A 25,490-nucleotide genomic window follows, 5' to 3' on the forward strand; every position below is an offset into this window, starting at 1 on the left:
GGCGACACGCATGCCCACCTGGTAGGACGGGGGCGGAGGATGTGGGGGGCGGAGGATGTGGTTGGCGCGGACCAAAGCTAGCGGAAAACATGCGCGCGGGTGCGATCGGGTACCTCAGCCATTGAGAGCGCAATCCGACTGCCGTTGGCAAGGAGGAGGCGCGAGTCCCCGAAGAAGCACGCGGGGTCCTCGGCTACGTCCCCTCCCGAGCCGCCGCTCGCGGGCCGCGCGCCGCAATCATCGCAATCAGTTCCGGGATCGCACACCGCTTGATAGCCGTCAACCCCGTCGGAGCACATCCCGTTGGAGGCGAAGATCGAGGCAAGGCCCCTGTCTTCCCCGTCTTTCGTGCAGGTGTTCTCGCAGATCATGCGCGCCATAGACTGCGGCGCGTCATCCCAGTCCTCGCTGACGTAGCTGCGAGCCGAGTACTCGAGCGGAGCATGCGGCGGTGTGATGCCGTAGAGGCCCTCCAAGAGCTGGTCGGCGAGCACGATGGCGCCCTCCGCCCACGACGGTACGGGTGAGAAGGCCTCATTCACCAGGTGGATGTTCTGGTCGACGAGGAAGCTCTCGAGCACCGGGAGCTGGTTGGCGTCTGTCCAGTAGTGCCAGCCCGCATTGGCCCACGGCGATGCCATGTTCCAAGTCGCCAACACACCCTCGGTGGGTGCCGCAATTTGAGACGGGTCGAGGTTGTGGTACTCGCACACCTTTGCGTGCACGTCCGCCAGGGCCACAGCGCCGTCGGTCAACTCGCTCATGTAGGTCACAACCTCGCTTCGCTCCTTCTGGAAGCGGCCGAAGTAGCTCTGCCTGTTGCCGTGAAGGAGGGAGTGGCCGCGCTCGCGCGCCTGGAACTCCGGGATGGATGCGTCCGTCCTGACGTTTGGATACGTCATCGGCATCATCGGGAAGGTAATGGACGGCAGCGTCTCGGCCTCAGTGAGGCGGAGCATGTCCGCAGAGTGGGTCGGCGAGCCGCCGCGGACGACTTGGAGGGCGGTTTTGACAGAGGCAATTTGGTCGCAGGTGTTGGTGATGCGGTCGTACGTGTAGTAATCATCCCTATCGCAGGTGTTGGTGATATCATCGGCGTGGTAGACGGGACTGAAGAGCTCCGAGGGGGGCTGCAGGGAGAGCGCTCACCAGCCGCAAGGCTCGAGCGAGTCCTCGCTCACGCAGCCGGTGTAGCCGGGGGCCGAGGGGTTGTCGGCCAGGTAGGAGTAGAAGATCTCTTCCGTCGGGCAATCGTTGTAGATGCCCACCTTTGCCTCGTAGGAAATGATGGTCTCGACATCTGGGCAAAGCTCTGGCGTCTCGGTGATCTGGGTCTCGCCAGGGAGGTCGCAGCAGTCGTACTCTTTGTACGCACTCTTGACGGCCGAACAGTTTGTGCCGATCGGGCTCTTGACGATCGGGCTGACGGCGAACGAGCCGCGCACGGCGAGAGAGAGCATGACGGCAAACGCGCGCGCGATCATAGAGGCAGGCGGTACCTGCAGGTATGCGAGAGAGGGGGGTACTACAGCCGCGAGGAGAAGCGGCGCTTCACTCGCGCGGTGACGCTTCACGCTCGCGTGGTGGCGCTTGACGCGGGGTTCGGCGGGGTTGGGCTGCGAGGCGTCCGCCGTCAGCAGATCGGCTCGGAGCGAGGCGCGTTTGCGACATCGCTGGCGGCAGAGGGAGGCGCACCAGAGTCCAGACCAGCTTGGGGGGCAAGGGGTGGGGGGGGACAAGGGGGAATGGACCGTTGGGCGTGGTTCTTTCCTGTGAATTCTTTCTCTGCGTGACCGCCCCTACTTCGTCATAGTGCCACGACGTGCGGCCTAGATTTAGCCCACGCGCCTCAACTTGCATACGCTCATACATTGGACTGTCATCGCCTGTGAGTGCGAGAAGGGCTAGCCGTAGGCGGCTAGCCTCTGAGGAGGGCGTCCATAGACACCTCACTAGACCCCACATACGGTCTCGTCCGTGCCTCGCAGGCCGGTGAGATTGCTAGAGGTGGAGCAAACTGCTCTAGCCTCACATATCACTTCCTGTCGTCTGTTGTTTGAGTTGTGCCCTTGTTTGTGCCCTTGGCACCGTGGAGTGCTGGGGGGGGCGACAGGGAGGATGTGGCCCTGAGTTATGTGTACGCCGACTCAGGGTGTGTGGCAGCCAGCTGGCTGTGTGTCTTGTGAGCTTGTTTGTGTCTGTGTGTCGCTCGTGCGTGTCGTCATCATCTGTCTAGCGTCCACCCATACCGCGTTGGTGTCCAGTCCGAGCCTGGCTGTTCTTCACCTTACTACCTATGTATGTTGGTAGGGAGGTGATGAGGAGTCAGTTAGCGCGGCGGGCGGTTAGACGTTACGGGAGGCTTCGGAGGTTGCAGCGGAGCGTGTCTCATTGCGTCCTACCGGAGCAATATGGAAGATACAAAGAGAGGGAGGAGCAACGAGCGCCCTGGCGGGTGAGCCAAACATACCGCGGGTGAGCCAAACATATCGGTTAGGGTTAGCCTACCTACCTACTGCGCCTAAAGAAGGGGCTAGAGGGCGGGAGACGCCGCGCAAAGCCGAAATCCCTGTTTGCAGGTGCACTTCCGGATGTGCCGCCAGGCGACCGAGCGACCGAATGGGCGATCACACCACGCGCACGTGCCACCAGCGCTCGGCTGGCGTTCGGCAATACGGGCACGCTCGCAGCCGAGCGGAGCAGGGGCCGCAGACACACTGGTGGCCACACGGCAGAGCGGCGTGCGTCTTCGGCCTAGTGAAGCACACGATACACGTAGTCTCGCCACCTATTGTGGACTCGGGCGCGTCGACGGCCGGTGTCGAAGGTAGCGGCCGCCAGCGAGAGGATCTCAGGGTGAGGCGGTGCTGAGGGGGTGGAGCGACCGCCGTGCGCCAATCCCGCCTCGCTAGCTCCATCGGATGCCGGATCACTGAGCGGCTCCCTCGCCTGCCAGCCCTCTGCCGTCGACGTCTGCGGCAGATGCTGGACGGTGACCCAGTCGGGCGAACCGCCAGTCTGCTGCCCCTCTCCCTCCCTCCCGTCTGCCTCTGCTTGCTCCGCCGCCGCGGATTCCGCTGCCGCCGCCGCCGCCGCCGCCCTCGCTTCAGCCGCCGTCGCCCTCGCTTCAGCCCGCCTCCTAGCCCGCTCCCGGAACGCTCTCTCCGCGGGCTGCTTCCCTCTCTGCCTCCTGGGTGCTCGCCGCTGCCGCCACGCGCGCCAGCCAGAGACGACCGTCACGAGCAGCAGCGCGAGGATCACGGCGAGGGCGCTGCTCGAGGCGCTGGGACGGCTGGCGGGGCTCTCTGCTCCCGCCGCCTCCCGATACGACATTCCCGCGGAGGAGGACTGCTGACGGGGTTTGCGATGAGGGCGATCCGTTTCTTACATGTCATGTCTTCAGGCGTTAGTAGGTATTGGCAATTGAGGACACAGAGCTCACACAAATGCACAGCGGGAGGAAAGCGGCGAGTCGCAATTCCAGGGGTCGTTCTCCGTGCGTCGTTCGTGCAGCTATGAAAATAAAAAAACACACCGCACCTGAGCTGCGGCGGCGAGCCAAATAGAGCCCACACTGCGAGTCGCGGCATGAGTCCTACTGTTGGCAGGCAGCCCAGCCACATCCTCGAGCGGGTGCCGCGAGTCGTCAACCCGTTCGGGTTGCGGCCGTTTGCGCCGGGCATGTGCGGCCACGCGGGGATGGCCTTGACCGCGGTCTCGCTCTTTCCGATCCGTCTCATCGTCCTCATCGTGGCCGTCCTGATCGCCGGCGCCCTGGCGGTGCTCGCCACCATCGGAGCCGACGGATCAAAGCCCCTCAACGCCGCCCGGCGGCTTCTGCTCCACCCGATCCAGTGGCTGGCGCGAGTCGCCCTGTGGTGCCTCGGCTACTGGAGGATCCCCGTGACGCGCCCCGACGCAGTTCAAGGCGTCAAGACGCCGCGAGTCCTCGTCTCGGCGCCGCACTACTCGCTCATCGACGTCTTCTTTTGGACCTATTACGAGATGCCCATGACGCTCTCCCACCACGGCGTCGCGTCCATCCCGATTGTCGGGAGGATCGCCCGCGCGATGGAGACGATCTTCGTCGACCGGCGCACGGCGGAGGCGCGGGCCGAGGCGGCCAACACCATCAAGCGGCGCTGCCTCGAGCCGGGCTGGCCGCGCCTGCTTGTCTTTCCCGAAGGGACCGTCACCAACGGCTCTGCCCTCATCCAGTTCCGGCCGGGCGCCTTTGCCGTCGGGGAGGCCGTGCAGCCGGTGATCCTGCGGTACGGGACCCGCCCCCTAGACGTGTCGGGCGCCGTGCGCGGGTACGAGGTCTTCCTGTACGCCATGCTCCAGCCCGCAAACTCGCTGTCGGTCGAGTTCCTCTCTCCGGCCGTGCCGTCCCAAGCCGAGCTGTCCGACCCGCGCCTCTTCGCAGGCAACGTGCGCGCGGCGATGGCGGCGGCGCTGGGCGTGCCGTGCACGAACCACAGCTACGAGGACGCGTGGCTGGCCGCAGTGGCGCACGAGGGCGGCCGCGAGGTCGCGCAGACCTTCGAGGTCAAGTCGCTCGCGCCGCTGCTGCAGCTGGACGCCGACGGCCTCGTCGAGCTGCTGCGTCGCTTCCACCGGCTCGACTCGAACGGCTCCGGAAGACTCGAGTACGAAGAGTTTGTGGACGCGCTCGACCTGGCGGGCGCGGCGCCCGGCTACGCGCGGCGCCTCTTCCGCCTCTTCGACACCGACGAGTCGGGCTCGCTCTCCTTCGCGGAGCTCACCCAGGGCCTCGCCGTCCTCTCGCCAAACTGCGAGCGCCGCCCGCCCCGCCAGCCACCACCGCCACCGCCACCACCACCCGCCCGCCCGCCCGCCCCGCCAGCCACCACCGCCACCGCCACCACCACCCGCCCGACCCGCCAGCCACCACCACCACCACCGCCACCGCCACCGCCACCACCACCACCCGCCCGCCCGCCCGCCCGCCCCGCCAGCCACCACCGCCACCGCCACCACCCGCCCGCCCTGCCAGCCACCCACCGTGGCGACGCGCCCGCGACGGCTCCTCGCGCCGCGCCGCAGGCGAGCCGCTCGACCGGCTCAAGCTCGCCTTCATCACCTGCGACCTCGACGCGGAGGGCGGCGTCACCCTCTCCTCGCTCCGGCGCGTCGTCGCCTACGCCGCCGAGCGGCAGCGCGCGTCGACGGGAAGGGCGCCCATCGACGCCGAGCGGCTCGAGGCTGCCTTTGCGGCGTCCGACCGCGACGGCGACCGGGCGCTCGACTTCAACGAGTTTTGCTCGCTCGTCGAGGCGAATGCCGAGCTGCTCGGGATTGCGTCGGAGATGGCTCGCGGGAGGCTCGAGGGCTCGGCGCTGTCGCGCTTCGTCGAGGAGGCGCGGGAGATGAAGGAGGTGCGCCGCTCGCGGTCCAAGCAACAGATGCGCTCGGACAAGGGCGGTAACGGGAAGGCGGCCGCGGGTGGGTACATGCGGCTGGAGGGCGAGGAAGACGGCGGGTGAGTTCACTCGAGTCACTCGTGTCTCGCGAGCGCACGTGTGAGTCGTGGCCTTCAAGTTTTGACTTTGTGGTCTCGCGTGTGGGATGTGAGATGTGAGTTGTGAGCATGTGACACATGTGTGTGTCGTTTTCTGTGAAAAAACTGTGATTCACGGTAACAAAATGTTTCGACGGTATGGGATATCGTGTTCGGAGGGAATTGGACCGCGAAGACTCGCCTCTCGCGAGACCGAGAGGACACGGGCGACGGGGTCGATGGTGCGATGCTCTCGACTGTGAACCATCCGCCGCACACGCCACACCAGACACACATCACTCTCTCGTCACGGGGTGGGCAACCATCGAATTGTTCGTGGCCGGCTCGCCCGGGTTGCTGGGCGTGGGAGCGGTGGCGGCATGGTACAGCCCGGCACACATGACCAGGGCGCAAAAGCAGATGATCAGGGCGTCGGTGGCGAGGGAGAGCAGCTCCGCATGGCTGAGCCGCGGAAATCGGTCTGGCGCTCGCCCACGCTGCCTGTTCGCGTCGCTCGCTTCGAGAGAGGCATCGCACGTTGCGCCAGCCGGCGTGCTGAGCGGCGCGACGTCGTCTCGCGAGCCGCCGCCGCCTCCAGAGCGGCGGGCGACCTCGGACCACAAGCGAGAGAGCGCACGCGCGAGCCTCCGGTGGCACGGCCGCGGCTCGGGCAGGGCGGCGGCGTCGCCGTTGAGGCGCACGGTGTCGGCTGGCTCCCGGAGCGCCGCCCGCGAGAGGAGCAGCTTTGCGTGTATCGCGCTCGGCAAGGCGGCGAGGACCGTGTTTGCGACCGCTCCGACGAGGTCGATCAGGGTGGCGAGGTTGGTGAGGGAGAGGACGAGCGCGTAGCAGCCGCTGACGAGAAGCAGCCGCAGCGCGAGCCGCGCGGGGAGGGAGGTGAGGCCTAGGGCCAGGGCCACGGTGAGGGCGGGCAGGGGTGGAGGGCGAGAGCGGGGAGGGGGGTGAGGCCTAGCAGCGAGTCGAGGACGAGCCGCGCCGGGGTGAGCTGCAGCGGGAAGGTGCACACGACGGCCGCCTGGCAGCGGGCGAGACATGCGGCGGGTGGTGAGCAGAGGTTTATGTGAGCAGAGGTGGGGCCGGCGCGAGGAGGAGGCGGCGGGCAGGGCATGGCGGAGGGTGGCGGGCGGGCGCCGGGCGGAGATGGGCGGAGATGCGCCCACCGTGACAACGTTGTTTGCGAGCGCAAAGAGAGGGGCGTGGGCGGTGCCCTCGAAGCGGCGGGCCATGTCGGCGGTGATCGAGGCGGAGGAGATGTCGGGGAAGGCGGACGCGGTGGCGGCGGAGACGGTGGCGAAAGTGGCCACCACCGCGCTCAGCGCCCCGACGAGCAGCAGCGGATACCGTGGGTGTGGCTCTGGCGCGAGCGCGTTGCCGACGGGGAGGACCATGGAGACGCCCTCCAAGGCGTAGAAGCAGGAGGCCGCGGCGCCGCCAATCGCGGTGAAGCTCGCCCCTCCCTCGGCGGCAGGAGGAGAGGGCTCTTGCAGCAGCGGCGAGGAGAGGTTGGAAGGGAGGTAGCCGCCCAGCGGAGCGGGCAGCGTCGCGTCGATCGCCTCGGCGGCGGCGGCGTGCTCGAGGCGGAAGACCGCGGCGGTCGAGGCGGAGCCGAGAGCAAAGAACATGGCCGCGGTTCCAAAGGCGGAGAGCACCTGCAGCAGAGCCGCGCTCGTCGCCTGCCCCTCCTCGCCGGCGGCGGCGGCTGGGCGGCGGCTACTCTATGGCTGCTATTGTGTGGCGGCGACCGGGCGGCGGCGACTGGGCGGCGGCTACTGGGCGTCACGGGTGCCGGGACCCAGAGGTCGGCGAGCGAGGGGAGGAGCGAGAGGGCGGCGCAGGCGAGGTAGGCGAGCGTGACGGCCTACGGGACGTGTCATGGACGTGTCACGCCGAGCGATGGCACGGCCCCGGCGTGGGGTACCCGAGGCGGCCTGCCACCGCGCGATGCCGGCCGCCTCGACGAGGTTCTCGCCGACGAGCGCCAGGAAGACGGAGCACACTCCGAGCTACTCGGGCACACGCGGTCTTCGTGAGCATGCCTTTGTGCTGTGCTTGGGGGACTCTGCTCAAAGTCTCTCGTGGCGCGAGGCGGCAAGGATGTGCGGGGGTTGGGCAGAGCGACACGCGTGCCTGCAGAACACAGACCGCCGCCTGCACCACGCAGCGGCCCGGCGTTCCAAACGCCAGCCACCCGAGGTCCTCGAAGCTCAGCGCCTTTGTCGACGGGACCCGACGTGTGCCCGAGGCGCGGCCGCGGAAGTGCGCCGCATGCTGCGTCGCGACAATGAGCCACATGCAGTAGACGCCCTGAACGCCCACCACCGCGAGAATACAGAGGCCGATCGAGGGCCCGACACGCACAAACTGGAGCGGCAGCGCCAGCACGCCAGGGCCTAGGTTCCCTTTCATGAGATGGACGACCGCCTCCGCAGGGGTGATGTTCCGGCCCGCGTGCCGCGCCGGTGACGCATCGCCGACGGCCGGCGGCAGCGAGCCCACGTTGTCGGGCATGATAAGCGTGGCTGCGCGCCGCTGCGAGACCGCAGCCGCGTGCGAGACGGTCGACGCGCGAAGGCCGAGGCTGGAGCGGCTAACCGCGGTTTCTTTTTTCTTTTTCTATCCCTTCCGTCTTGCGCCCACCTCTACCGTGCCGGTGTCCCAGTCGTTGGTCTGACTGTGCGTCGCCTGTTTACTTACGATGAGAGCTCTCCCTTTCCTGCTGGATTCCTGCGCGTTTTGGACAGGTTTTGGACCGCGTTGACCGTTGTGGTCCGTCGCCGACGGCGAAGCGATGAAGCAGCCAAAGAAAGTGGGGCTGGCGTTTTATGGCCTTGAAACACACATCACATCACGCCACGCACACCGGCCGAGACGCGGGACTGTCTCGGCCCCGGTCACACAACCAGCTTCCGCGTTCCGCCTCCGTGTCTCCGCTCCGGCGGCGCAGCCGGCGGGCGCGCCTCGGTGGCGCTTCTTCTCCGCCTAGCCGATGCCGGCGATGGGGCGCGCCGGCTTGGGCACGCACAGGATGCAGTGGCGCACCGGCTGCAGGTGCCCCCGCTGCGGCAGCGGCCGCGCCGACTCTGGAGGCGAGCAGGCGCCGCACACGCACCGGCCGCAGCGCCGGCAGTGGTGCCGCCGCTGCAGCAGCCAAAAGGACTGGCGGCAGAGCTCGCACGAGGCCGCCTCCCGGTCGGGCGTCCAGGAGGCGCGTCGCTCCGGCGCCGGCGCCACCGGCGGCGGCGGCAGCGCCACGGCGCGCATCTCTGTGGGCACCTCCTCGCCGGCCGCCTCTGCAGCAAGCACCCGCCGGTACCTTGGGGGGCGGTGAGGGGTGCGGTGGGAGGGAGGGCGCGGCGGGAGCGGCGCGGCGGGCGCGATGCGCTCACAGGTCGGCCGCCGGCGTCTGGTAGCGTAGAGGGAGCGCGAGCGCCAGCCACACACGACGAGGCACGCCCTTCGCTTCGAGAAACTCGCGGCAGCGGTCGTTGCCGCCGCGCGCCATGGTGGCCATCTCGGCGGCGGAGAGCTCGTCGAGCTGCAGCGAACGCACAAAGGAGATGTGGACGCCGAGCGCTCTGTGCGCGCCGGCGCAGCGGATGCAGAGGCGCACAGCGTGGTTCACGGAAGCCCACGGATCCTCGGCGCACGGCGCGGCGCAGTCGAAGCAGCAGCCGTCCCAGGCTGGGGAGGCGGTCATATACATTAGCGGCCCGGCGAGGAGCCGGCGAGCGCTCCGCAACTGCGGCTCGTCCGGACCAGAGCTTGGCAACCTTAGTGGCCGCAGGCCACACGCCCGTAGGGCGTGAACTCGTCGCGCGCGTAAGCGCGCGAAGAAAATTTTCAGAGATACGTACGTACTTACCCTGGGGAAGGCCTTGTTTTCACGTCCTTAGCGAGTGATGCAATCACGTTCTTGTTTTGCCCAAAACAAGACCGTACTCGCACGTTCTTATTGGCTGTGGCAAAGACACGCTCCGCCTCCTTCGCCGTCGCCAGCGGCGCTGCACCATGCACGCGTACTTTCCGCCCGCCGATGCAGCGGCGCCCGCGGCCGCCGGCGCGGGCGAGGCGGCAGACGGCTCTGACCAGCGGACAGCGGCACTACCCGCGGGCGCGCCGGCGCCGCCGCAGGCGGCTGCGTCCGGCCCCGAGGTGGCAATGCCGTCGTACCAGCCGTGGAAGCAGTCCCGGCCGGAGTGGAAAGGCTGCACTGCAGAGCAGTGGGCCGCCTCCCGCTGCAAGACCGACGACTACATCGCACCCACGATGCCCAAGCGAAGGGTTCTGCGCCCGGCAAGATGTGGTCCTTTGGCGTCTGCCAAAAGGGGGCGGCTGTTGGTACGAAGCAGTGGCGCTGCCTTTGCCCGACGGCTGGACCACGCGGAACGGTGGTCCCGTGCGGCGAGCTCTTGACCTTCCCCGACAACGGCAACATTTGGAGCTCGTGCGCAAAACCCCCTGCCAGCCGACGGCCCCACACCCCCATTTCCAGATTGCCTGTTTGAGATGTCCCCCAACTCCTCTTACCTCGTGCGGTCTCGTAGGCACTTCAAGAAGAAGCACTTCAAGATATGGTCGGATGAGGTCTGAAGCGCTGCGGCGGCGGCGGCGGGTGGTTGTGTGTGGGTGGGGGGGGGGGGGCGCTCTCCAGGTCGGCGTTGGGAGGGTGGGGTGGGTGCCCCCTGGGTGCCCTGTTTGTGTACATCTTAACAAGTGCTCCGAGCGCTTAAATATCATCAGGGGGCCATGATCGAGGACCGCCAGTCGAAGACCCTGCTGACTGACGAGACCGTGCAGCGGCTGCGGAGAACGCGCCGCTGGTGAACGGCCAGGGATACGTTTGGGCCGAGGGCTACGGCGGCCGCCCCGGCTGGGTTCTCTGCGTAGATTAGGGCCAGGATAGGGCCAGGAGCCGCCGACGTCCGGCGCGAGGACCGGCTCTTGCGCACAGAAGCGAGCGGAGCGAGCCGAAGAGAAAATTTGAGGATTAAGGTCGTACTTGCATGTATGTACGTCCCTGTTTTGACAGTACGTACGTAGTGTCGAAGTACGTCCGTGATTGAGCTGAGGCGCACGTACGCGAGGGGCGCTGGCGTGTCGTCAGCAAGGGCGTGTGGGCTGGGGGCATTTCCGCCCACGTTCTTGCAATACGTACTTGATTTCACGGTCGTGAAAGCAAGGTTGCCAAGCTCTGGTCCGGACACGCCAATATCGACCCGGGGGACAGGCGGGTGCAAGAATTTTTTTGCCGGCAGGCGGCGTCGCAGGACGAGGCATCCCATCCCTCCCTTGGGTTGTGTGTTTTCTTTCTTTTCTTTAGGACGAGGCAGACGAGAGCGACGCGACAGAGGAGGAAACGACAGGAGGGAGAACGACGAGAGTTGGGACGACCGCGAGGGCCGAGGTACCATGACGCATGAGGGTTGCAGCGAGAATCGGCGAGGGACTGCGAAGGAGCGAAGGGAGATAGAAAGAGGCAGACGACCAAGGGTTAGGGTGGGCGAGGGCTAACACCACACTCCTCTCCTTAAAATCCCTGTGTGGTGGCGGCGTGCCGTCCTCCCATCCCTCACTTGGGTTACTCGGTTTCTTTCTTTCTTTTACGCTTCGAGTTTTGACCGCGCAAGATAAAGGGTGGCTAAGGGCTCTGCCCGCAAGGCGCCCGCGTCGCCGACGCGGTACCGTTGACTAATACCGGCATTCACACCCACACGACCAAATAGCGAAAATCCGAACAAACAATGGTATTGCTAAAAATCCGAATACCGTGCAAAAAGTACATACACTGAGTTCCCCCGACATCCTGCATGCTGACACTGCTCTTGCCGGTGACAGAGCAGTTGGAGGGCATGAAGGTGCATGCTGACACTGCTCTTGCAGCGGTGACAGAGCAGCTGGAGGGCATGAAAGTGGCAGGCGAGCGCCGAGTCGAAGTGCTGACTCGGCGACAGGAGTGGCGTGAAGAGCTGACGGCACAGCAGGCAGTGGTGTCTTTGGCCACCTGCATGCAAGCTGCAGCACGCGGCCTCCTCACTCGTGCCGCTCTCAGGCGCATCAACACCCTTGTCTCACCCGTCAGGGGCAAGATGTCTGGCCTTTACCTCAACCGTGTCTACGGCGACCGCCCGGTATACTTTGCCTACTTCAAGCGTTAGACTAACCTTCCTCTCATCCCAAGGGAAGTGCTGACCCGATTTCCAAATTCACACATCGCGGCCCCGGCCATGCATGAGCAATCAGTGAGTGCACAGCGATCGCCACCTCGCTGGCCTCTCCGCAGCCCCCCCCGACCGCGTCGAACTCATCGACGCGGGCTCTCTCTCTCGGCTACGGGACCGGCCCCAGCTTCGGCTGAGGGCTGACAAGCTGCCGAGCCCAAATCACTGACACTGTGAGAGTCGTGATTTCTGGTTGAAAAAAAGCGCAAGGCTCCCCCGTAGGGATGCTCAACCGCCCCAGGCCACGCCTTGCGGCGGTCCTATTCGCAGCTCGCAGTTGGACGGCGCACCTTCTTTGTTGTTGTCGAGCGTCAGCTCGCCGACCGCTTTCGTGTGTTCCGGGCCCTTCGCTTCAGCCTCCACGATGATCGTTCGCCTGCTCCTCCTCCTCGTCGTCTCGTGCGAGGCCGTGCGGAGCACGCGCCGTGCAGTCATCGGCGGCGGCGCCGCCGCCGCCGTCGCCTCGTCGCCCATCCGCCGCGCCGGCGCCTTTGACAACGCGATCCCAGAGTACGCAAGCTACGTCGACAAGGCCAAGCGCCGCGGCACGCCGCCAAAGGACCTCGGCGTGCTGAAGCGCACCATCAACGAGCAATCCATAGATGCGGACCCCGTCACGTTTTCAGGGCTGCGCGGGTGCGACGGGAAGCCGAACTGTTTCAGCACCACCGGAGACAGCCTCTTGGAGGACCGCATCCTGACGGGCGTGGACACACTCATCTCGCCCTGGAGGCCTCCGGCGGATGACCCGGCCCCGTTTAAGACCCTGGCCAGTGCGGTCAAGGAGTACAAGCCCGGGCAGAGCTTCATCGACGGCGGCGGATTCGCGGTCGTGAAGGAGACGGACAGCTATTTGTACGTCCAGTTCGAGGCGCTCAAGAAGGGCTACATCGACGACGTCGAGTTCGCCATGGCGGGCGGGAGGGAGCAGGGCATCCAGGTGCGCTCGAGCTCCCGCGTGGGCCAGACGGACTTCGGCGTCAACGCGATCCGACTCAACGCCATAGCGGCTTCCTTGCGAGCAAAGGGGTGGGCGATCGACGAGATCACGCCAAAGACTCACCAGGACTACTTCTACGCTGCCGACGACGCTCGCGACCAGACCTTCGACAAGGACCGGAGGAAAGGGACCGAGATGGAGAATGGGCGAATGGACCGGCCCGCCATCGGCTGATTTTGGCGGCGTCTGCCCGTTTCTCGGCGGACGCGCGCATACACAAAGCGAATACCTGCACGCGCGGCGCGTGTGCCCTAGCGTGTGCCGTGTGTCGCTGCTGTACATGTACCACATGCATGTAGTTCTCACGGCAGCTGCACAGCTTCACACATGTACATGTTGTATGTTGTGTGGGTATACACACAAAGACCCTGCACAAAGACCGCAGGGCGGGGACTTGCTCCTTTTTATCCATCTCCTAGTAGACGTCAGAAGTGTCCTTTTTTACCTTTACTAACGGGCCCGTTGGCCGTTCGCGTTCCGCGTTTGGGCCGCCCCGTCGTTTTGCTTTTGGCTTGGCGTGACGCCTGCTTGCGCGTTTGGGTTGCAGGCGTCACGCCATGTGCACCCCAAGCTTCCCTCACACCAAGATCGTGCAGGGCGGGGACACATCTCACATGTCCCTAAATCCCATCTCGTCTCAGAGTTTGACCCGCCTTATTTATTTTTATTTATCACCCCAAATCATGCGTGCCTTCATGCGTGGACACTCTGCGATTCTGGTCCGCTCCACCGCTCCAGCCCCTCGCGCGCTCCACAGTAGAGCGGAGGGCTACGGATGCTTCGCGCTCCAAGGGGCTGCGTACGCATGTTCGGCTCTCGCCCACCCTCTTGCCGGGTTCATTCTGCGTCAAAGGCCTGAGCAATCTTCTCGTCGATGGAAATCGAGCCGGCTCCGGTCTTGGACAGGAGCCAAAAGATCAGCGCGTAGAGCACGGGCTCCTCGAAATTGTAGCTGTAGTTCTCCACATGGCCGAGCGGGAAGCCCTGGAGTCCGGTCGATGCGAGGTGGAAGTAAACTGCGCACGCCATCGTGGCAAAGAGGAGCAGCGAGGCCGGCCGCGTGAGAAGGCCGATGGCCACGAGCAGCCCGCCCCAGAACTCTGCGTAGTCGTGCAGCGCAGACCAGAGCGCCGGGTCGCCAGGGAGGAAGCCGAAGTACGGCTTGATGATGAAGTCCACAAAGCCCTCGAAGCCTGGCGTGCCAAAGTTGGCCGGGCCCAATCCGCCCTCCGAGCCGTGGTGGATCATCAGCACGCCAGCGGCAATGCGCAGCGGCACAAGGGCCGAGTCGAGCCCACTTTCGGCCACGGCGGCGTCGGTGCTGAAAATGGCAGGCAGAAGAGGAAGAGCCGATCGCTCCTCGGCGCAGACTGGCGCAGACTGGCGTCGCCGGAGCGGCGAGTGGAGCACAGACCCTGGCGACAGAGCGCTGGCTGATGACGCCGAGGCGAGGACAGCGAGCGCTCGGAAGGATCGCATTTTGCACTCAGCTCTTGGACACAGACAGGGCAGCCTCGAAGCGAGCAACCGGGTGGCACCTCTGCGACAAAAGAATTTGTTGCCCCGGTACACCAAAAAGCATGACCCGGGGATGAGAACATGCACACCGCGAGAGGCGAGAGTGTTCAGAGTGAGGATTTCAGCCACAAAACGACTGTCGCAACTCTGGTGAGAGATAGAGTTGGTGTTGTCAACTGGTGTGGGGGGCCCTAGCCAAGGCAAAGCTCTAATTTTGTCGGCAGCAAGACTAAATCGTAGGACGGGTCGGAGCACTCGCGAAACGGGAGGCTTGATGCGCCATCGCCGCAAGGCATGCAAGTCACGCGCACAGGGGGTGGAGTGGGAGTGGCGGTCGGTTTTTACACCTCGACGGCGAGGGTTGAGAGGATCGGGCCCGGAGTGCGCCCGCGGCTGGGGGCGGCAGTCACACCTGTGCCTCCCCCTCCTTCTTCTTCCTCTTCTTCTTCTTCTTGTCGAGGCCGAGCGCGTGAGCGATCCAGACGCTCGAGGGCGAGACGCCGCCGGCGCAGCGCGCGACGTAGCCATGCGTGCGCATCTCCTGCAGCCGCGAGAGCGTGCGGGCGAAGGCGAACTCCTCGTCTCCGCTGTCCTGCACGATGTTGCCGATCACGTCGCCGAACTTGTCTGCGTGCGAGTCGGCGCCCTCGGCGAGGAAGAGGTCCGCGGGCGCCACGGCGGCGGTGACGACGAGCAGCACCTGCGCGTCGTAAAACGCGTCGACGGCCGTGATGAGCCGCCGCAGCTCGGTGGCCTTGTGGAGGGTGAGCTGCGGCACGCCCTCGAGCACGACCACCGCGTACGCCTTGGCCACCCGCAAGTAGTCCTCGGGCCCGAGCGGTGCGATGCCAGGGCGGGTGCCGCAGAGCTCTGCAAACGAGAAGCGGGCGGCGCGCGCCTGCGGGAGGGGGGTCCGGCAAGGTAGCGGGGGGGCCCTGCCGCTCTCCGAAGGGGGAGCGAGCGGCGCGCGCCTCCTCGCTCGCCTCCGGCACGTCCAGCGTGCGGCCCGAGAGGCGCAGCGTCTGCGGGGCCGTGGCCGAGCCCGCGACCAGCGCCTCCCACAGCCTGCGCGCGCTGCTCCCCGTCGCCTCGTCGAGCGGGTGCAAGAAGGTGCCCGCGCCGTCCGGCGGCAGCTCCGCGAGCGGCGACGCCTCGGCGGCGAGCGTGCGGTAGTCCGTTGTCGACTGGAGCTCGTGCACGTCGCACCGCTCCTAGGGGGGAGAGACGGAGGCTGGCGCGGTCAGGAGCGAAGAGCCGGGCGCGGCCTCGTCGGCCGCCCCCGCGCGCCTTGACGTCGTCGATGAAGGGGAGGAAGGAGGGGCGCTGCAGCCCGCCGAGGTAGAGGTCGTCCGGCGCTCGGTTCGAGGTAGCGACGACGACCATGCCGTTGTGGAAGAGGCGCCGGAAGAGCTTGCGCAGCATGAGCGCGTCCGCAATGTCGGTGACCGCAACCTCGTCGAGGACGAGCACCTGGCGGCGGAGGTGGCGGGAGGGGGGGCGGAGGTGGCGGGAGGGGGGGGCAGAGGGCGGGAGGTGGGTGCTCAGTCCGCGGGGGAGAGGGGGCGGGGGCAAGGAGGGCGGTGCCTGTGTCTCGCACGAGAGCTCGTAGGCGAGGTACGGGACGGGGTCGCCTGTAGGGAGGTTCCGTGAAGCTTCGCCGAAGGTTCAGCTCGTGGGCGAGGTACGGGACGGGGTCGCCTGTAGGGAGGTTCCGTGAAGCTTCGCCGAAGGTTCAGCTCGTGGGCGAGGTACGGGACGGGGTCGCCCAGTTCGGGCATCTGCTGACGCAGCTTGTGGGCCCGCTGGTGCACCTGGAGCGGTTAGGGTCAGGGTTAGGGTTAGGGTTAGGGTTAGGGTTAGCTTGTGGGCCCGATGGTGCACCTGGAGCGGTTAGGGTTAGGGTTAGGGTTAGGGCTAGGGTTAGGGTTAGCTTGTGGGCCCGATGGTGCACCTGGAGCAGGTAGGTAGGTAGGTAGGTAGGTAGGTAGGTAGGTAGCTTGTGGGCCCGCTGGTGCACCTGGAGCGGGGCACGGCAACCTCTCACGCCACGCCACGCGGAGCAGCGTGCGCGCTCGCCGGCGCGCCTCCATCAGAAACTCGTGCAGGTGCACGCGGCGCACCCACGCCTCCGAAGCCCCCTCGGGAGGGAGGATCGACGGCGCGAGGAAGCGGTCCATGAGAATCGACTTTCCACACCCAGAGCTACCGTGCATGTATATGCCTTTGGGCGCCGCAACGCCGCTCGCTAGGTCCGGCTCGCCGTCGTTGCTGCTGCCGCCGCCGCCCACCATCGACATCAGGCGCGACCACAGCCCGCCCTTGCCGCTCCCCGGGGACTCGTTCTTCACCCCCGTGTAAAAGCTGCCGCCGCCGGTCGGCTCGCCGTAGGCGTCGACGGTGGGACCCTTCCACTCGCTCTCCTTTGGCGGCGGAGGCGGCAGCGGCGGCGGCGGCGGTCTGCGAGCAGGCGGGTGGGTGACGCAGACGCGACGGCGGTGGCAGTGAGTGGCCTTGGCGAGCGCACTTCCACGCGAGCATATCTCGGTGCAGCCTGTCCAGGCGCTCGATCGCTTTCAGCTGGGCAGCGTCCTGGAGCACGCGAGGTCAATGTGCACGCGGTGAGCTTCGGCAGCGGGCGGGGAGCAGCGGGGAGCAGCGCGGCGAGCACGCCTCAACCAGGTCGCCAGCGGCCACCGCCGCATCGTAAGCGGCGCGCGGGCTGGCGACAGAGCAAAGGCACCGCGACTCTCGGGACGGCAGGAGCCGACTGGCCGTGAAGAGTGCTCTTCGGCTACGCTGCATGCGGCGGAGAGCGCTTTGGCCACGCCGGTTGTTGGCGGCGATCGATGGCGGTGTCGGCACCCTAGTCGGCCGGACTCGGGTACCCAAAAAAGAATTTTGAGGCACGACGCTGGGCACGGGAGCACAGACGTGCGATGGAAAGAGTAATGCTCCGTCGTGGAGCGACGTGCTCGATCGATTCATTGAATACAGCAGGGAGGCAAACGGGGTGTGCACGAGCGGACCCAACATGACAGAACACACGTTCGAAGAAGGGCGAACCAGGACGGACATCCGAGTGGAGGGGAAGGCCAGGACGCTCTACCTCGGAGGGAAGAAACCGGCGCAAGACAGCGGCACGCACCTGGGGTCGAGAGAGGACGGGGACAATCGAGTGATAAAGCTGGAGGGGACCCCGGGCCTTGATACGAACGCGACATGGGAGGAGGAGATACCCGAGCAAAATAAGATCACGAAGGACGCGGTGAGAAAGATGATGGAGAGACAGGAGAGGGAGCGACAGGAGGGGAGCCTCGGGGCGGATGAGACGTTGTTCCCAGAGGGGGCGCCCCAGAGACACATAAACTGGCAGAAAGAAGACTACGAGCTGTTTGTGGGACACGGATACGGGGCGAGCGCGATCAGAGTAGGGGAGCTACAGGAGGACCCCCTAACGCGCTTCTTGCTCCGATACGACGAATTTGAGACGGGGGGAGAGCTGACGGACGGCAACGGGAAGCGAATTAAGATGGGAAAAGACAGCGAGCCGCTGCGGTCGGGGAAGGGACGAGCCCTGAACGTGAAAGTAGCGCAGACATGCCTCGCGTTGCACGTCTCACACCAGTTCACACACTTTGCAGCGACGGACGGAGGAAAGGACCATGAAGACAAAATGGCGGAGGATGGAAAGCACGTGCCGAACCCTAGGGTGGCGTACGGCGTGTTCGAAGGACCGACACGATTCGGAAAGAGCGTCCCGGGAGACACACAGGTAAAGGATCCCAACGGAATCGGACCCTGTGAAGAAGGGGAGATACGGACAGCGTTTGGGGCGGGAATGTGGGGAGGAAAGCTGCCGAACATGTGGGAGCCGATAGACGCGGAGATGTACGCGATACTCGCATACTTACGCAAAATGGCGAGCGCGAGCGATGCGCAATCGCGGCGGTGCTTAGTGCTATGCGACTGCAAACCCGCGCTGCAGCAGATTGAGAATGCGCACCGCAAAGGGATGCCAGAAGGCCTGAGGGACTGGGAGAGAGGCGGGCTCCTGGAGGCGATCGCTTACTATAGATCGAAGCTAGAGGCGGTGGTCTTCATGTGGGTGCCAGCACACGTGGGAGTAGCCTGCAACGCATACGCCGACGCGGTGGCGACAGCACACCTCGGGGATAACGACTCAGAGGACGCCTCGAAAGTGGTGCGGGACGCGGTGCGGACGCGGCCATGCATGTACACGGTGCGAAGGGAGGCGGCAGAGAACGCAGAGAAGAGGGAGATAGTGGACCGACGGACGTACGGACACATGTGTAAGAGCGCGCACGAGTGGGTGTGCGAGCAATATCGAAAGACAGTGAGGCCGGGGTCGCACACGGCAGGGGTGGCGGGACGGTTGTGGAGCGAAGTGGCAGTAGCCAGCCTCAAGCATCGATGGGATAATAAGATGAGATTACCGGACGAGAACGGGGGGAAGGACAGGCGGGCGACATTTGACGACGTCGGGGATCACAATGTGACGACCAAAACGATCTTGGGGGCCAGGGTGAGACAACAGGTCGGGGTGCCACACGGGGCACACCACATGCGTATTCTAGAGGGGGAAAAGAAACGGGGAATGAGGGGCCCCGCCACGAGAAGTGCGTTCTGGGGATGCAGAGCGTGCAAAGCGGCTAGGGATGAGGCCACAAAAGAGACGCGCGAGGCAAGGAGGAGACGCGGGGAACTGAAAGACTGGGACGACTGGAAACAAGAAGACAGTGAGCCACCACAGGCGTCGTTGGCGCACATACTGAGCGGCAGCTGCGCTGGAAATAAGGAAGAGGCGCGTCACTTCATGCGGAAGCTCGACAAACACACAGCGAGGGCGACAGCAAGAGTTGAACGGGAGGCGCCGGACTCAAAAGACACCGCCACATTCCTGAGACGAGCGAGGGCAGCCTCCTTAAAGGCGAAAGGGTCTAGATTTGGAGCGCTCGCCGAAGAGGAGTACGACAAAATAGCGCCCGTGATTGCCTGCACGCTACCCGCACTCACGGACTCCATACCCGAAAGAAAGAGAAGGGAGCTCGCGGGAGAGGTGACGAGTGAACTACAGGTAGTGGGGAAGGCAGCCTCGATGGCCATACAGACATGGGTGCGAAACAACGACAAGACCAGGGCACGGGCAGAGGAACGAGAGAAGAATATAGGGTGGATAAAGCGCCTGTTCACGGCATGGAGGGTGAGCCACGCCGAACGTACCGAGCGGAGAGCCGAGCGGAAGGAGGACGGGGAAGATGACTCCGAGGAGGACGAACCAGTGGAAATCCAGTTGTCAGATGTCACGATGCATCCGAAGGGGACCCCAGCGCCGGCATCATCCGTAGAGGCACGAGTGTTCGAAGAGAGAGTGGACCTGAGCAACAACATGACTTGGAGGCAAATGATCGGAGTGGGAGTCAGAAATGTGGTCCTTGCGCGAGGGGAGCTCGATAGACTCGAGGGGCCAGGATACGCCGCGAGGAGGACGGAGTTGCGCCGAAAGGCGAAAGAAGCCGCGAGAACAAGGGACCGGCAGGCGGCGGCGTCACAGGACGAGGCAGAAGAGAACGACGCGACAGAGGAGGAAATGACAAGGGAGAGAACGACGAGAGTGGGACGACCGCGAGGTGGCATGAAGATTGCAGCGAGAAGCGGCGAGAGACTGCGAAGAGAGATAGGAAGAGGCAGACTCCCTAGGGTGGGCGACGGCTAGCGCACCACACACCTCTCCTTAAAATCCCTGTGTGGTGGCGGCGTGCCGTCCTCCCATCCCTCCCTTGGGTTGTGTGTTTTCTTTCTTTCTTTCTTTCGGGACTCACTGGCACTAACACAGGTGCACCACCAAAAAGAATTTTAGAACCACGCGCCAGTCCCGTGGCCGTGCCCAGTGTCGTGCCAAAAAGAATTTTTGGCGCGACCCTGGGCACGGGACTGGCAGCCCGCATCCTCCCAGCTCCCACGAACGGATATATGCGAGAGTCGAGACAGAGCACTCAAAAATAAAAACACAAAGAGAGTTGTGTGTATTCCGCAATTTGGCGCGCAATCTAAAAAAATCCAACACGCAACAGGAACATTGTGTCTAACAACAAGAGAGAGAGCGCTTCGCATCCAAAAAGAGTGCGGATATACTCGATCAACCCGCCTCACCACTCCACTGTGCACCCCTCTCCTCGTGCGCAAGTCGGCTCGCTCACTCGCCCCGGCGCGCCCCTGAGGTCCCGCGCGCCTGGGCGGTCTCCCGCGCCCAGCGGGGATGGGCGCTCCCGCATAGCTTGTGTGTAGACGCCAAACACCTTCACCAGGTTGCCCTCCGCTCGCTCGCTTGCCACCCTCAGCCGCAGCTCCTGTATCGGAGGCTTGGCGGCGCTCCTCCCGACGTCGACGATGCACTGCTGAGAGGAACGGTCGCTCCACCGCAGATCATAGGTCCTCTCCCCGCCGAGTCCGAGCGAGATTCCCACGCGTCCAACGCTGCGATATGAGCAAAGAAGCGCCACCTGCACGTGGCTCGAGGCCGGCACGCTCAGCTCGAGGGCGTCGCCGAGGGTGTCGCTCGCGAAGCCCCATTTGCGCGTCTGCCAGCTGTGCACCGCGAGGCCGCCTGACGGCGTGCGAAGGGTTGGCACCCGCGCGGTCGAGAAGCCGCGCTCCACAAACCCGTGCGATGCGGCGTCGGGCTGCAGCCTATCGCAGCTGCGCCAGTCGCAGGTGCGGCAGCTCCAGGCGACGTCCAGCCGCTCCCACGACGCGTCTAGGTGGAGCGGCACCGTCGGCAGCGGTTGATGCTCCGACGGCCGCTCTCTCGTCCTGCGCAGCAGCTCCGCTGCGATGATCGCCGCCGCCGCCACGTGACCAGCGCAATCAGGATGGACACCTACAGTGGAGATGCAGCGGAGCTCGCCGAGGCGGCGCGCGCGCTGGGTATGGTGCTCTGAGTCCGACCTTCGGCCCAAGCGACGTTTGAAATCGCCTCCCCCATCGCCTTGGCCAAGGACAACTCGCGTGTGTGGTACGCGGTGGCCACGTCGGAATACAGCCCCTCGCACGGCGGCGCTGCCGGTTGTCGGGGTGGCCGGCACATGTACAAGATGAGGGGCTCTGCGCTTGGCCACCTCAGTCGCACCCGCCGGAGGAGCCGCTCCATCGATGCGCTCGGGCCGAGTCGTGGGCCGCGATCGTGGGCCGAGTCGTGGGCCGCCATCGTGCTGCTGCCGCTGGATGGCGCGCCGAGAGACCTGTCGCGCATGGCCTCGCCAAAGTGGCCGTCATTCGTGGCGAACTCGACCACGAGCACGTCGACCGGCTCGGGAAGCAACTCCTCCAGGCAAAAGGAGGGAAAGGCGGAGCCAGTCGCACGCACTGCCCGGTTGACAACGCGCAGCCGCTCTGATCCCGCAGTCAGCTGGCCCGCAAACGTCAACCTGGGGTGGTTGACGCCAGACCCAGCCGAGATTGAGCCGCCGACGATGCCGACGGTGAGAGTTCTGCCGGCCAAAGCCAGGGTGGCGTCGAGGGCGGAGAGCGCGCGGGCGAGCGCACTCTTCCAGTGCTTCACCGTTGCGGCGTCAGCGCTGCAGTTCTGCGGCATCGGCGGTGCTGCAGCGCAAGCGCCCGCCGCCGAGTAAAAGTCCGCGCTCCATTTCATTCATTCACGGGCGGGCGGGCGGGCACCAACACGAGAGAGAGACTGAGGGACACACGCACACAACACTCGAGCGACACAAAAAATCGAAAGGAAACACGCCACGGAAACAATGAGCAAACCAATAAGGCAGCGGCGGCGCAGCCAACGGCAGGAGAGGACCCGGAGCTACGTCGCTGTGTCAAGTCGCTGTGAAAGAAGGTCGGCACGAGCCAGTATAACTTGACGGGCAGAGCAGCGCCCTGTTGGAGCTGGACTGTGGGCTGGCCGTGTCTCCCGGCGCACGCTGCTGGAGACATGGGTCTCATCCGCTTCCTCTACGGAGAGCTCTCGCACGAGGCTCTCGTGCAGGCCACCTTCTTCTCCTCGCTGCTCTGCTTCATCGTCGGTGTTTACTGGATGATGCGCTCGCTCAAGGACTCTGTGTTTGCTAGTGTCGTCGGGCTGGAGTACCAGCCGCAGGCAAAGATGTTCTCGCTCGTCGTCGTCTCCGTGGTCCTCGTCGCGTACAACAAGATTGTCGACATCGTCCCGCGACACCGGCTCTTCGCCGTGATCTGTGGCGCGTACTCGGCCCTCTTTGTCGCGACCGCCGTGATGCTCACGTCGACGACGCACGGCCTCGTCGGCCCGGATGGACAGCCGATCCCGCCGTCGCCAGAGCGCTGGCTCGGCTGGATCCACTACTTCGCCATCGAGTCGTATGGCTCACTCGTCGTCTCTCTCTTCTGGCAGTACCTCAACTCGCAGGTCAACCTTAAGGAGGCGACGGCCGCGGCCCGACCGCCCGACCGCCCGCCACGTCGTGTCGGCGTGTCGCCACCGCTGACTCCGACCCGCCCACACGCTGCAGGCCAAGGGCCAGTACGGCCTCATCACCGCCGGCGGCCAAGCGAGCCACGCCCCACCGCGCCGCCCTCAACCCTTGGCCCCACCGCACACCGACCACCCCGCCTCTCTGGTCAGATCGGCGCCATCACCGGCTGCACCTTGGTGGTGGGCTCGAAGCGGTTCGGCGTCCCGCAGCTCTACGGCGCAGGTCGTCCCTCCTTTGGGAGCTCTTGCCGCCGCCGCCGCGTCCCCGCGTCCCCGCGTCCCCGCGTCCCCGCGTCCCCGCGTCCCCGCGTCCCCGCCGCCCGTGGCACTCGACGTCACGCGCCGACGTCATTCGCTCGCTCAGGCGGGCTGGCCTGCCTCGTCTCGCCGCTGATCGTCCAGATGTACCTCTGCCGCTTCCCGCCCGACGAGTTCATCAACGTCTCCTCCCGCAGGCTCCCTCGCCTCAGACACTTCCTAGACACTTCCTAGACACTTCCTAGACACTTCTCCTCCTTTGGCTCTCTCACCTCCGCTCCCTCTCCCCAACCTCGCCCGCCGGCCGCGCACCGCCCGCCGGCCGCCCTCTCGCTACCGCCCCGTCGGCACGCCCCGCCCCGCCCTCCCGCACCCCGCCTCTCACCGCGCCCCGCCCGCCGCCTGCAGCGCCCCCTCCTCCGCCAAGAAGGTCCAGCCCGGCCTCTTCGAGGGGCTCCGCCTCCTCATTCGCCACCCGTGCGCCGCAACACCCCCCCCCACACACACACACACCACCACCACCACCAGCGAGGGCCGCCGGCTCCCCACACCTCTCCGCCGGCCGGCCACGCGCAGGTACGTGCTCGGCATCTTTGCCGTCTCCGCCCTGTTCGAGGTGATTGCAACCATCCTCGACTACCAGATGAAGGTGCTCGGCAAGGTGCGAGGCCCACCCGCCCTCCCTTGCTCCTTGGCGGTGCAGCCTCAACGCGAGGGGTCGCGAGCCCCGATGCTCGACCGTCATGCTAGACCGTCCCCCCGCGCGGGAGGCCTCTGGCGAGGACGCGCCAGCCACGCACGCTCCCGCCGCGCCGCACGCAGGCCGCCTACTCGTCGACGGCCGACTTTGCCTCCTTCATGGGCATGTTTGGCCAGGCGCCACGATTGCGCCCGCCCCCGCCCTTGCCGTCACGTCCTTACGCCCCCCTCGTCCACACCGCCAACACGGTGTTAGGCGGCCAACACCGTGTCGCTCGTCTTTTCTCTCCTGGGCACCTCGTTTGTGATTCGAAACTTCGGGCTGCGGCCGACTCTCATGCAACTCTGCGCGAGCAAAGACGCTGCTGACGGTGCGACGCCGCCAGCGGACGCCGCCGCCGCGTGCCCGCTGTAGGCTGTTCCCGACGATGCTCGTGGTGGTGGTTGGCGTCGTGTACTTTGTGCCCTCGATGTGGTGCCTCTTTGGCGTGATGGTGGCCATCAAGGGCCTCTCCTATGCACTCAACAACCCGTCCAAGGAGATGCTCTACATGGTGTGACGCGCGCCCGCCTTGCCGACGCTCCGCCTCGCCGCCCCCGCCGCTCCCGCACCCCGCCTAGCTTCGCGACGGTCGGGGCCCGGCGCTTCTCCTCCGTCGCCGCGCCTCAACATACTTCCGAAGCGACACTCGCACCCTCTGCCACCCTCCCTCGCGGTTGGCTTGGCCACGTCCCGCGAGGCTGGCGGCTCGGGTGGACATCTCTCGCGCCCCGCCACGCTCCGCCGAGCCTCCGCCAACGCCTCTCCCCGCCCCCTCGCCGCGCTGCCCACCTCCTCGCGCCCTCCCGCAGGTGACGACCGACTCGATCAAGTTCAAGGCAAAGTCTTGGATCGACGTCTTTGGCGGACGTGCCTCCAAGGCTCTTGGCTCGGTCCTCGCGCCCTCTGCTCCGCCCCTCCCGCCACAGTAACCGCAGACTAGCCCCACCTCTTCGCTCTCCCTTCGGGCTGGCTGCCGCACATTCACTCCTCGCTGCCGCCGGCCGCCGCCAGGTGGTGACAAACACCTTCAAGAAGCCGGTGACGAACCTGATGTTTTACGGCTCGCTCGTCTCCCTCGCCATCGCCCTGGGCCTCCTCGCCATCACATCAACCCTCGGGCGCGCCTTTGAGCGATTGACCGCTTCGGGCGAGCTCATTGGCATGGTGCGCCCGTGGGGCCGTGACGGGGGGCGAGGGGGCGCTCTCCCCTGGTCTCATCCCGGGCCTTGCGCGCCGCCGCAGGACAATGAGCAAGGCGAGGAGGAGAAGCAGCCGCTGAAACATGCCGCTGCTGAGGACGAGGAGAGCCCGAAGGCCTGAGGCGTTGGGCGTGACGCCTTATCGAGGACGTTATTTGGGCGGGGTCGGCGGGGGCAAGCGAGGGGGGCGGTTGTGGGCGTTGTGGATCTGGAGGCCTGTGTGCATTGGGATGTTGTGGCTGAGGGATGGGTGTCAGAGGGTGTGTGTGGATGTCCCGGCCACGGCCGCCCAGCAGCCACAGCTGATCTATCAGTGCTGTACTTGTGGTCGCACTCAAAAGTCAGACGGACAGACCTCAGTGCTCAGTCACAGTGCTCAGACGTGTATCGTGTCCGCACACACCACACCCTCAGCCCCTCGGCCTCGCGAGTGTCGAGATAGACTCGAGAGAAAAACGCGAGTCGCTGTGTCGGAGGGGAAACACGAGCGGGAACGAACGAGGAATCCTCACACAATCATCACACATACAA

General features: G+C 65.6%; 9 protein-coding genes across 9 annotated transcripts in view; 3 read left to right on the forward strand and 6 right to left on the reverse strand.

The window, feature by feature from the left end:
- The window catches only part of EMIHUDRAFT_457462 (hypothetical protein), a gene marked incomplete at its 5' end in the record, with an annotated part of 3,976 nt that extends 2,492 nt beyond the window's left edge, over positions 1–1,484 (reverse strand). The window contains 2 exons of the mRNA XM_005778374.1: positions 114–1,068; positions 1,150–1,484. Coding sequence (XP_005778431.1) covers positions 114–1,068; positions 1,150–1,484 — 1,290 coding nt within the window. The remainder of the gene's footprint in view (positions 1–113; positions 1,069–1,149) is intronic.
- A 1,270-nt stretch (positions 1,485–2,754) lies between these two features.
- EMIHUDRAFT_367173 (hypothetical protein) lies at positions 2,755–3,270 on the reverse strand (the record flags this gene model as incomplete). Its single annotated transcript, XM_005778375.1, has 1 exon — positions 2,755–3,270. A coding segment is annotated over one exon (516 nt), but the record flags the coding sequence as incomplete, so codon positions are not given.
- A 318-nt stretch (positions 3,271–3,588) lies between these two features.
- EMIHUDRAFT_237284 (hypothetical protein) lies at positions 3,589–5,507 on the forward strand (the record flags this gene model as incomplete). The annotated part of the gene is made up of 2 exons (XM_005778376.1): positions 3,589–4,779; positions 5,073–5,507. 2 exons carry the CDS (start codon positions 3,589–3,591, stop codon positions 5,505–5,507), a joined length of 1,626 nt encoding a protein of 541 aa, XP_005778433.1.
- Positions 5,508–5,817: 310 nt separating this feature from the next.
- EMIHUDRAFT_237285 (hypothetical protein) lies at positions 5,818–8,050 on the reverse strand (the record flags this gene model as incomplete). Its single annotated transcript, XM_005778377.1, has 4 exons — positions 5,818–6,376; positions 6,884–7,224; positions 7,335–7,400; positions 7,685–8,050. The coding sequence occupies 4 exons, from the start codon at positions 8,048–8,050 to the stop codon at positions 5,818–5,820; spliced, it is 1,332 nt and encodes a 443-aa protein (XP_005778434.1).
- Positions 8,051–8,521: 471 nt separating this feature from the next.
- Positions 8,522–9,245, reverse strand: EMIHUDRAFT_115317 (hypothetical protein; the record flags this gene model as incomplete). Its single annotated transcript, XM_005778385.1, has 2 exons — positions 8,522–8,855; positions 8,929–9,245. 2 exons carry the CDS (start codon positions 9,243–9,245, stop codon positions 8,522–8,524), a joined length of 651 nt encoding a protein of 216 aa, XP_005778442.1.
- A 2,879-nt stretch (positions 9,246–12,124) lies between these two features.
- Positions 12,125–12,934, forward strand: EMIHUDRAFT_237289 (hypothetical protein; the record flags this gene model as incomplete). The annotated part of the gene is made up of 2 exons (XM_005778378.1): positions 12,125–12,169; positions 12,272–12,934. The coding sequence occupies 2 exons, from the start codon at positions 12,125–12,127 to the stop codon at positions 12,932–12,934; spliced, it is 708 nt and encodes a 235-aa protein (XP_005778435.1).
- A 472-nt stretch (positions 12,935–13,406) lies between these two features.
- Positions 13,407–14,272, reverse strand: EMIHUDRAFT_367177 (hypothetical protein). Its single transcript, XM_005778379.1, has one exon. It carries the CDS (start codon positions 14,237–14,239, stop codon positions 13,598–13,600), a length of 642 nt encoding a protein of 213 aa, XP_005778436.1. The 5' UTR covers positions 14,240–14,272; the 3' UTR covers positions 13,407–13,597.
- Positions 14,273–14,684: 412 nt separating this feature from the next.
- EMIHUDRAFT_469091 (ATPase) lies at positions 14,685–21,890 on the reverse strand (the record flags this gene model as incomplete). The annotated part of the gene is made up of 9 exons (XM_005778380.1): positions 14,685–15,176; positions 15,271–15,489; positions 15,572–15,748; positions 16,036–16,089; positions 16,230–16,295; positions 16,399–16,735; positions 16,803–16,867; positions 20,596–21,176; positions 21,245–21,890. The coding sequence occupies 9 exons, from the start codon at positions 21,888–21,890 to the stop codon at positions 14,685–14,687; spliced, it is 2,637 nt and encodes an 878-aa protein (XP_005778437.1).
- Positions 21,891–22,241: 351 nt separating this feature from the next.
- Positions 22,242–25,080, forward strand: EMIHUDRAFT_115320 (hypothetical protein; the record flags this gene model as incomplete). Its single annotated transcript, XM_005778381.1, has 10 exons — positions 22,242–22,694; positions 22,911–22,983; positions 23,125–23,201; positions 23,449–23,495; positions 23,595–23,679; positions 23,841–23,926; positions 24,133–24,271; positions 24,570–24,650; positions 24,772–24,924; positions 25,003–25,080. The coding sequence occupies 10 exons, from the start codon at positions 22,242–22,244 to the stop codon at positions 25,078–25,080; spliced, it is 1,272 nt and encodes a 423-aa protein (XP_005778438.1).
- Positions 25,081–25,490: the final 410 nt, after the last annotated feature.

Source organism: Emiliania huxleyi (genome assembly GCF_000372725.1).
Source record: "Emiliania huxleyi CCMP1516 unplaced genomic scaffold EMIHUscaffold_247, whole genome shotgun sequence".
NCBI classification, from domain to species: Eukaryota; Haptophyta; order Isochrysidales; family Noelaerhabdaceae; genus Emiliania; species Emiliania huxleyi.

Coding starts and splice junctions, on each gene's coding strand:
- EMIHUDRAFT_367177 (XM_005778379.1), bottom strand. CDS start 14,239: ATGCGATCCTTCCGAGCGCTCGCTGTCCTCGCCTCGGCGTCATCAGCC.